We start from the raw sequence: 10,466 nt of genomic DNA on the forward strand, positions 1-10,466 counted from the left end.
GTGGGATGACTGCTCCTGTTGTGGTGCTCTCAGGTGACGCCCTGGGCAATGTGCACTTGCTGCTTGCTCACTCAGTGTCCAGAGATGTGGCCGCTGCACCGGGGGTGCTGCCTCTGCCCGTGCCTCCTTAGCTGTCACCACCCCCGAGAGCTGCCGCATATAGGCCTGTCGTGTTAAAGGACTGTAGTTTCGATATTTGTCTGTCAGTCCCAGGACTTTCACTGCTTTACTATCAGAGTCACACCAAAGGACTTTCACTGAATCAGATTCACAAATAATCGAAATTTATTATTTTACTGAGAGTGACAGTCGCAGCTTCAAGATTGCCGTTGATAAATTCGCTAACTACAATAGCGCTAATTAATTAAAGTTAATATTGCCAGCAAAAATAATGATAGTACAACAACCTGGGGTAACATTCCCCAGAGGGTGAAAGGCGCAGTGCTTACCCAGAAAGGCGTCCCTGCCTGGGGCGGAGGAAGAGAACACAGCCCGTCGACTGGTCTGTCAGGTATCAAGTTTCTTCTCTCCCAATTTAACAGTCCTTTTCTCCATCCTTTTATCCCCATAATTACGAGGTTTCCTTCCCCTAGGTGACGTGTAGTATGATTTGGGTGGAGAGACGAGTGCTATAGTCATATATGTTCAGCATGATCTCTAAAATCTTCATTAGCATATACAGTGGTGTCAACTTTAATATGCGTTTCACAGGTAATGAGGCAAAGGTCCATCACCGGGCATGGCAGCCTCTCAAGTAAACAAAGAGCTACACGAAGTCTCTGTTATATTGATTTACTGTCTCTGCTGACGAAAAGCAGGGCTGTCCTGGCTCCCCAAGACTCCCCCGTTATTTATGTACCCTGTGATAGCCAGACAAACCTTCACTCCCCTGGGCTGCACAAGAGATAGCAAAGCCAGTCTTAATTGCTCTTTGAGCACGGACACTTCACCTCATGATCCAAATTCCACAAGGTCCGGGCTGGCTGCTTTTCCTGGCTTTGAGAAGCCCCAAAACCGAGCCCCTTGCCTGTCCTTTTTGCCGAGATTCCCTTCCCCAGTGCAGATTTATCTGCACTGGAGACGTTGGGGTGGTTGAAGTCCCCCAGAAGGATAAGGGCCTGCGAGTGTGATGACTCCTGTAGCTGGAGTAAGAAGGCTTCATCAGTAAACTCCCTTTGTTGGGGTGGCCTGTAGTAGACACCAGTAGACACAAACCACAAGGCTCTCTTTGTTGCCTCTGTCTCTAATTCTTATCCATAAGCTTTCAACCTGCTCATAGCTATTCTTTAGAGACAGGTCTTCACAGCCTATCCATTTTGTGACATAGAGGGCAACCCTCCACCCCTCCTTGTTTGCCTGTCCCTTCTGAACAGCCTGTAGCCATCAATAGCTGCACTCCAATCATGGGATTTGTCCCACCAAGTTTCAGTAATGGCAACTAGGTTGTAGCTTTCTAGTAGCACGGCAGCTTCCAGCTCCTCCTGTTTGTGCCCGTGCTGTGTGCATTGGTGTAGAGGCACTTCAGCTGGGGTGTCGGCCATGTCACCTTCTTAGGTGACATGGCCCAGCAGAAAAGGACCTGGGGGTGCTGGTGGACAGCCAGCTTAACGTGGGCCAGCAGTGTGCCCAGGTGGCCAAGAAGGCCAACAGCATTCTGGCTTGTATCAGGAATAACGTGGCCAGCAGGAGTAGGGAAGGGATTGTGCCTCTGTACTCGGCACTGGTGAGGCTTCACCTCGAGTACTGTGTTCAGTTCCGGGCCCCTCTGTACAAGAGGGACATTGAAGTGCTGGAGTGTGTCCAGAGGAGAGCTACCGGGCTGGTGAGGGGTCTGGAGACCAGGTCATATGAGGAGAGGCTGAGGGAGCTGGGCATGTTTAGCTTGGGGAAGAGGAGGCTGAGGGGAGACCTCATTGCCCTCTACAACTACCTGAAAAGAGGTTGGAGAGAGGTGGGTGTTGGCCTCTTCTCCCAGGTGAATAATGACAGGACCAGAGGAAATGGTCTGAAGTTGCGGCAGGGGAGGTTTAGATTAGATATTAGGAAGAATGACTTTATTGAAAGAGTAGTCAGGCACCGGAACAGCCTGCCGAGGGAGGTGGTTGAGTCACCATCCCTAGAGGGATTCAAGAAACATCTAGATTTGGCACTTCAGGGCACGCTCTAGTGGCCGAGATTGTAGGGGTTTGGTTGGTTTTTTGTGTGTGTGTATGGTTGGACTCGATGATCTCAAAGGTCCTTTACAACCATGAAGATTCTATGATTCTATGATTCTATGAATGATGTTTCCCTGTTGGCTCCTATTACCTCAGGAGCCCCTCGCTCATCTCCGTAGGACCTCAAGTGTGCTGCAGTATACCCAGCATGTCTCAGAGCAACAAGCTGAGTGCCCTCACTTGCACCCCATCCCTCTAACCTTGGCATGACATCCCGCAAGGGAAGCCTGATATCATCCCCCTCCCCCTTCAAGCCTAGTCTAAAGCTCTGTCAATGAGTCCCACTAGCTTCTGAGCAAAGACCCTCTTTCGCTTTGAGAAAGGTGAATCCCATCTGGCACCAGCAGGCCTGGTGCCATGCAGGCCATCCTATTATCGAAAAACCCAAAATTATGGCAGTGACACCAGCCACAGAGCTATGTATTAATAGACTGGGTCTGTCTGTTTCTTCCAGTGTTGCTGCTCACAACTGGAAGGAGAGAGGAAAAAAAAAAACTGTGCTCCAGATTCCCTTACCATCCCAAGGCCCTGAAGCCTCTTTTGGTTGTCCTGGGACTACGCATTGCAGCTTCATTACTACCCACATGGAAGAGCAGTAATGTGTGATAGTCCGAGGGCTGTACCAGGCTAGAAAGTTTCCTAGTGATGTCCTTAACCCAGGCCCCAGGGAGGCGGCAGACTTCCCTAAGAGAAGGGTCTGTCCAACATATTGGACCCTCTGTTCCCCTCAGAGGGGAATCACCTACAACTGAAACCTGTCTTTTCTTCCTCATGGAGGTGGTCCTGATACAGGAGTGAGCCTTTCTGACCTTGCAACATCTCTGGTGTAGATGGACCATCATCCACATCATCCATTGACTGGCCTTCCACATCCAAAGCCTCGTACCTGTTGTACAGAGGCACCTGGGAGAGCAGGGTGGGCAAGGAGGGGGTTCATCTGCCACCCCAAGTGTGGACTTGCCTCCATTCATTCCATTCCTTTAAGCTACTGCCTTCAGCCTGGCAGGGAGAGGATAGAGGATCCCCTTGATCTTGGTTTTATTTTGGTGTCTGTTCCTGTTTCTGTCTCAGGGAGTGCAGAGAACAGTTCCACCAGTCTCTCTCTCACGATGCTCCTTCACCTTTCTACTTCCTCCCATAGCTCTGCCACCAGGCTGAGCAGATCATCCCCCTGGTCACACCTCATACCACTGTTCTCACGGCTGCCAGCTGTCATCAGCAAAAGGCTCTGGCACTCCCTGCGGCCCAAGACCTGGATGGCTGCACATTTTTTGTGGGAATTCTGTCTGGGTTGCCACTTCCATTCTGGCGAGTACAGAGGACCTGGCATTCCGTCAGGTGGAGACCACAGCTGAGCTCCTTCTGAGAGGGTGACAACCACTGGCTGACCTCACCTCTCGAACTGGCAGAGTGATCACGCCCTAATGCCCCACATTTGCCTGCTCTTTTGCCACGCTCCTGGTCGCTTGTGCTCCCCAGGCTCTTTTTCATAGGTGTGGGGGTGGCTGTGGTTGCTCTGCTGCCCTGGCATTTCCCTGCCTCAGGAAACACCTCTGTGCACCAAAACCTGACACTCTGCTGCGGGCTGGGCCATCCCAGAGCAGCTCCCCTTGGCGGGCGAGTATGGAGGTGTTCGTGGAATGAAAAGGAGAAGCCTTGCATAGGTTTCAAAGAAGGGGATTTGGGAACTACAAGCTACTGGGGATGCTGACAAGACAGGATTATAAGGGGTGAAGGTGAGGAATTAGACATCTAAATATAGGGGATTTGGGGACACTAAATAATGTGACTGGCAAGGACTGAAGGTAGAGGATTTGGGGAGACCAAAATGAAGTACTGGGAGCCCCTTGTCCAGCCCACGCACCTGAGGGGACCCATGTGTCTGGGTATCGCCACTCCTCTCAAGAGGGGACCCAGGCACCTGGGACCTGCCTAGGAACCCCACTGTCCCCTGGGGATTCAGGCACCCGGGCTCCGCCTCGGAACCCTGCTGTTACCTGGAGACCTAGGGACCGGGGCTCCGCCTAGGAACCCTGGCTGTTCCCTGGGGACCCAGGCATCTGGGTGCTATGCTCTGGGGCCAAGGGGTGGCAGTGGATTCCTCTGAAGCTGGTGCTGGCCCCCTGGCTCCCTGGAAACCAAAGCATCCAGGCAGGGGGACCTGGCTTGTGGCAGTGGTGGCCCTGGTGTCATGGCTCCCTGGGGCGCACCCCTGCCTGCTCTGCTTTGGACCCCCCATTCAGTGGGCATGGCTCTGCCATGACATTACTGGGTCCCCTGCCAAGGACCCCCGACATCAACACTGCCTTGAGGCCCTCGTCCAGGCTGCTGTGCCACTCACCTCTGTCGTTGTGGGTGCGTCATGGGACCGCAGGGACACCCAACCCAACAGGAACCCTGCCCAAGGTGTAGGGTCCTAACTGGCACCTCCATCCCACCAGGGACCTTCATCCCAATGGGGACCCCTGGCCTGAACAGGACCCTCTGGGGTTCCCCACTTCAACCAAGGCCCTCACACTGACACTGGCCAGGATCCTGAGCAGTTAGGGACCCCTTTCCTAAATGAGAACCCCAGGAACCACCCCAGACAGGCACCCTAAGGATACCGAGCCATGCCAAGTTCTTCCCAGTCCTGACCTGGACCCCAGGGGCCTCTAGGAACCCCAACCTTGGCTGGGACCCTGATAATCACCTGACCCTAACCAGGGACACACTGGGGACTCCCGGGGACTCTCTATCCCCAGGGATACCTAACCCTTCTCAGCATCCCTAAACCCTGATCAGGACTCCAGGAACCCTCAGAAACCCCCAGCCTGTACCGGACCCTCCTGTCCTGAACCTCCAACCTCAACCCCGTACTGGTCCTAGGGTCAGAGCAGCACGAGGCACTTCGGGAAATCATCATGGATGCCCTGCATTTTCTGGAGAAGCAGAGGGACATGAGTGAGCAGAGGATGTGGGACATGTGAGGGGGGCCAGGACATGGGTCCTGGGGGATGGGCGTGGAGGCCTTGAATAGGAGGTGTAGTGAGGTATAGAATATATGGATGTCTGTAAGGGGATATTTCAAGAATCCTGGGGGTACATGGCCTTCAAGGTATACGGCTTCTGGGAGTTTTTGAAGGGGTATTTGGGTATATATGGGACTCCACGATGGATATATGGGGTCGAAGTGAGTTGTACAGGGGATCTGTAGGGCCTGGGGAGCTCTCGTGGGGATTGAGGGGAGAGCACATTGTCTCACCTGGACATCTGGGACACCCCAGAGTCCTTTGAAGTGTCTCTGCAGGAAGCCGTGAACATAATCTGGGTGAAGCTGAGCCAGCTGGAGGAAGGTATGGGGCCAGTAGGGACACCCACCCAGGACTCCTGGGGTACCCCTGGGACCCCCACTCAAGGGACTGTTACAGGGACCCCAACCCTGGACGTCTACACCCCAGGAACCCCCACCCTGGACACCCCCATCCTGGAGACACCCTCAGGGACCCCCTCTGGGCTGGACAAGGGCTGAGCCCTGACAGCTCATCACAGGCATGTGGATCCCCAATGATCCCCAGTCTAATGCTGCTTCCTCCCCACCAGCTCCAGCCTGTGTCCCGCCCTGTGGTGAGTGCCCATCACTCTGTCTTGCCACCCCCCTGCCCCCTAGTACATCTCCCATCCCCCTGGGACCACCAAGTCTCTTCCTCCCAGGGTACCAGCCAGCTGCCCGTGTCTTCCAGTGTGCTACCTGCCGCCTCGTGGACTGCCAGTTTCCCCTGGACTGCCCAGGTATGGGGCCATGGTAGACCCAGGCATCCAAGCTGGGCTAAGCGCCACCCCGGAGCTGGGTGCCTCCAGGGCTCTGGGGGCAACCCTCATTTCTCACATGTGGGCACGCCTGCTGGGCCCACCATTAGCGCACAAGCGTGTGCCAAGGTACATGCTTACCCATCCCCACTGCGAGCACATGAACACGTGCAGCCGCACAGGAGCACAATCATTTCTGTAAGTGCATGAGCAGATGTGAACCGATGTGCCTGTCAATGCTCCCAGTGCAGGATACGTGGGCCCACGCGGAGGAAGCCATCACGCTGCACTGCGATGTGCCCTTTGCCACCCCCCCGAACCTGCCCATTACCTGGATGTTTGCCAAGGATGTGAGTTGCACATGCCTGTGTAAGGGTGTACGTAGACATTCATGAGAGGGCTGGGCATGGGTAGCAAGGCCTGCATGAATATAGTTGTGCACTTGGGGAGAGGACTGTCAATAGATACAGGTATTGCTTATACAGCAGGTATGTGTGCTATGAGTACTGTGTGTGTAAGCATGCACAGGATGCAAGCATGTGTTCAGCTACATGAAGTGTGCACACGAGCAGGAGGCAGGTCACTCGTGTTTGCAGATTATGTGCACTTGTGTGCACACATGTGCGAAGGGAGTGACTTTTGCATATGCTCTGCTTGTGCGTCCCTGTGTGCGCACACACAGAGGGCATAAGGAGCACCTCTGGGACATCAGGTGCATGCACACGCATGAGCCAAGGGTACAAGAAGCATAAAGGGGACATGACAAGCATGTGCAGGACATGGGTGTCTTTGCACGACGTGTGTTGTTTCGTGTACCTGGTGGACCATGCTGCGCTGATGTGTTCCCCCATGCCCCAGCTGCGCACACAGGATCTGGCGCTGTTTGAGGAGCTGCAGGGGAGTGCAGAGGGACCTCTCAGTCTGACCCTCCAGCACCCCACTCCAGGAACCATCGCCTGTCACCTGGGGGTCCTTTCTGAGCCCTTGGTCCGCAAGTACTTCTACCTCAATGGTGCGCCGAGACACCTGAGCACCCTGGGGGCAGCGGGCAATGTGGGGTGGAGGAGGACCTCAGACCCCTGGGTCCATGGGAGGGGGGTGCATGACGGTGTGAAGAGGGTCCATCATGGACAGGTGGATTGGAGCAGGTCCTGATGCCTGGCTCCTCTGAGGGCAGTGGGGCATCTGGGATGGTGCAGGGACCCCGAGACACCTGGATGGTGGTGGTGAGGTCTGTGGCTGGAGCAGGTGCTGTAGGGGCACCTGGTCCCTGGTGGGGGCAATGCCCCATGACCTGAGGTGCCTATGTCTCCACAGTATCAGAGGGAAACGTGAAAGCAGATCAGGGACTCCAGGCTCAGTTCAAAGCTGTGCTGCTCTGGCCCCATGGCACGACCCCCCTGCACCACATGGTGTTGCTGGGGCTGGGGCTGGCACTTGGCTCGATGGCGCTCGTGCTGCTGCTGATGTGAGTCCTCCTGACATGGTAAACCTTACCCTCAAAATCCCCATGCATCTCGGGCTCCCCGCAGACCAGCATGGGACTCACAACACACCCCCACCCCTGGACCTTGAGTCCCTTGGGATTTCCTTGGGCCATAGACTGCTAGGACTCCTAAACTCACAGGGCCTCCTATTTCCCCCTGGCCCATTGTCCTCTGGCCCATTCCGGGACCCCTCCCTTGCACCTAGGACCACTCCAGGCTACCTTGCTTCCTCCAGATTCCCTAATTGCCCCTGGGATCCTGTCACTTTCCCCCATTTTCCCCAGAACCCCTAGTGTCCGTCTGAGGGCCCCAGTTACAGTCAGTTGCTCCCAGTTGCCCCCATGGTCCCATACTTTCACCCTTAGACCCATCAGTTGCTCACAGGACCCCTCAGATGCCCCATGATCCCCCCTCCCCTTCCCCCCCCCGCTCCCTCCCCAGGCGGGGATATAGGGTCCCCTCCCCCCTCCTCCTCTTTCCCCATTCCTCCTGCCTCCCAGGGCCATCTGGCAATGCCGAAGGCTCCTAGACCTCAATGACCCCTGGACATCCCACAGACCTGGACAACAGGGTTCCCCAGGGGATTCCAGATGCCTGGATTCACCTTAGGAGCGCTTGACACGTGGATCCATCGCCGAAGACCAAAATTTCTCCAATTGCTTTTCTTGCATTAGGGGTGGCATGTGCAGATGAGAGCAATCTGAAAAGAGAACCACAGAGTTCAAAAAGTCTGGATTATGCTGGAGATAGAGATATGGGGGTCTTGGGCTTCATACAGAAAAACTGGGTACTGGGCAGTGTGTAAGAAGTCCAAAATATAGTTCTGACCCTCCTAACCCTTCATTTCAACAGCTAGCACTGAGGGAAGTTCAGACTGCTACCTGTAGGAAAGCTTTCTCTGGATACCTATGTATCAAAGATACATACCTTTGTATGTCATGGCCGCTATGGATGCCAAGTTATTCTCCTCTGTTTCCCTAAAAGCTGTCAGTGCTGGTTATGATTGAGGAGCCTGAGCTGCAATCTCTGGGCTGAAGCCCAAGCCTGTGCTCTTCCATCACACAGAGGCCAATCCTGATCCCAGCAAGGACCTCCTCTTGCAGTCATCTGGTAACACAACAGAGCCACCGTGTGCTCATCCTGAAGGCTGCAGCTCACATGTCTCATCAGAGGAATCCATTAGGAACACACTGTGGTTTTGTGGTCCCTGCCTATTCCTGTGGTTGGACTCGATGATCTCAAAGGTCCTTTCCAACCATGAAGATTCTATGATTCTATGATTCTTCTGCTGCTGACAAGTGGGCTGGGTAAGGCGGTGGGGGTGGTGGAAACCACACTACTTTCGGTCACAGGTTGTCCTCAGGTGTACAGCTGTGTGAAGCAAAGGGAAGGGGATGAAGCTCTTCCCACCCTGAATGCTGATGACAGGAGCATACACAACTGGCAAAGGAGAGTGGCAAAAAGATGCTGCCACCAGGCGTGAGCTCTCCCGTTCTCTCAGACCTCTAGGGCTTTTTTCTTGTCTCGGCCACAGGCCACGACAAGGGCTGGAGGGGCTCAGCGCAACATAGAGCCGTCGAGGGCAGAAAGGGAGCTGGTTTGCTGCAGTCCCACAGTGGAGGGCTTGCTACATGGTCACCTGCTACATGGAGTTCAGTGACCCTGACCTCCAGGACCTTGACTCCTTATTGCATGCTCTGGAACCATTTTGGGGGGGCTTAGCTGTACAGCAGCAGTCCAGACAGCCTTGACGGAGCTCTATCATGGAAGCCATCAGCGGCCAAGCACAAAATCCAGTTCCTGAGGCTGTCCAAAGGGACTGACTCGGGGGAATGAGCCCTTATGGCCCACTGCGGGTTGGGGCTGACTGAGGGTCTCAGTGATGAGACAGCCACACTGGACCTTCCCCAGAGACTGAGGCAGTTGTCGGGCCTGGCTATCACTTTTTGAGAGAAGGCTGGCAGTGCATCAGAGAATGTACAAGACTCCTCAGAGGTGGTTTTCCATGGCTCTGCACCACCTACCTTGCACCCCAAGCAGAGGAACCCATGGAAGTGGGGGCCACCAGCCCACACTGATCACCCCAAAAGCAAAAAAGTAGATGGAGACAGGGGACATGGTTTTATTATATATGTTTACATCAGGTTTTTTTCTAATATATTTCCTGCAAACAAGCAAGAAATCAAGCAGAAGTAGCAGGCTTGTGTGGATAAGCAAGGAGTTCCTGAGTAAACTCAGACTTACAAAGGAAGTGTTCAAGAGAGGGAAGTGCAGTATGATGGCTGATGGAATAAAGAGATACTGTCCAATCATTCAGGGATGGGGCTGGGAAAGCCAAGGCTGGCCTGGAGTTAGATCTGGCAAGAGGTGTGAAGGGCAGCAAGAAAGATTTCTACAACTACATAAACAAAAGGTATACTAGGGAAAACGTGGGTCTGCTGCTGAATCCCTGTTCAGAGGCTCTGGTGACACAGGACATGGAAAAGGCCAAGGTACTCAATGACTTCTTCACTGGTATATTTACTGGGAAGACCATCCTTTGGGAATCCCAGGCACAAGAGATCAGCGGAAAGTCTGAAGCAAGTAAGACGTACTCTTGGTGAAAGAGGATCAGGTTAGGGGATCAGGGAAAGAGGATCCAGTTTGCTTAAGCAAACTGGACATACAGAACTCCATGGGCCCTGATGGAATGCACCCGCAAGTGCTGAGGAAGCTGGCAAATGTCATTGCAAGGCCACTCTCAGTATTCTTTGATTGATCCTGGCAACTGGGAGAAGTATCTGAAGACTGGAGGAAAGTAAATGTCACTCCTATCTTCAGCAGCAAGAAGAAAGACCCAGGGAACCACAGGCTGTTTAGTGTCACCTTGATCCCTGGGAAGATGACGAAACAGCTAGTCCTGGAAACCATTTCCAGGCACATGAAAGACAAGAAAGTGATCTGAAGTAGTCAGCATGGATTTACAAAGGGGAAA

At 54.0% G+C, this 10,466-nt stretch overlaps 1 protein-coding gene across 1 annotated transcript; it reads left to right on the plus strand.

Annotated features, from left to right (window-relative positions):
• The first annotated feature begins 5 nt into the window (after nucleotides 1-5).
• Nucleotides 6-9,063, plus strand: SPACA6 (sperm acrosome associated 6). Its single transcript, XM_063341133.1, is given in 11 exon segments — nucleotides 6-33; nucleotides 4,273-4,338; nucleotides 4,407-4,571; nucleotides 5,085-5,159; nucleotides 5,483-5,551; nucleotides 5,799-5,822; nucleotides 5,910-5,987; nucleotides 6,252-6,355; nucleotides 6,864-7,017; nucleotides 7,323-7,491; nucleotides 9,027-9,063. Coding segments are annotated over 11 exon segments (969 nt in total).
• The last annotated feature ends 1,403 nt before the right edge of the window (nucleotides 9,064-10,466 follow it).

The sequence above is a fragment of the Chroicocephalus ridibundus genome, chromosome 7, assembly GCF_963924245.1.
Source record: "Chroicocephalus ridibundus chromosome 7, bChrRid1.1, whole genome shotgun sequence".
NCBI classification, from domain to species: Eukaryota; Metazoa; Chordata; class Aves; order Charadriiformes; family Laridae; genus Chroicocephalus; species Chroicocephalus ridibundus.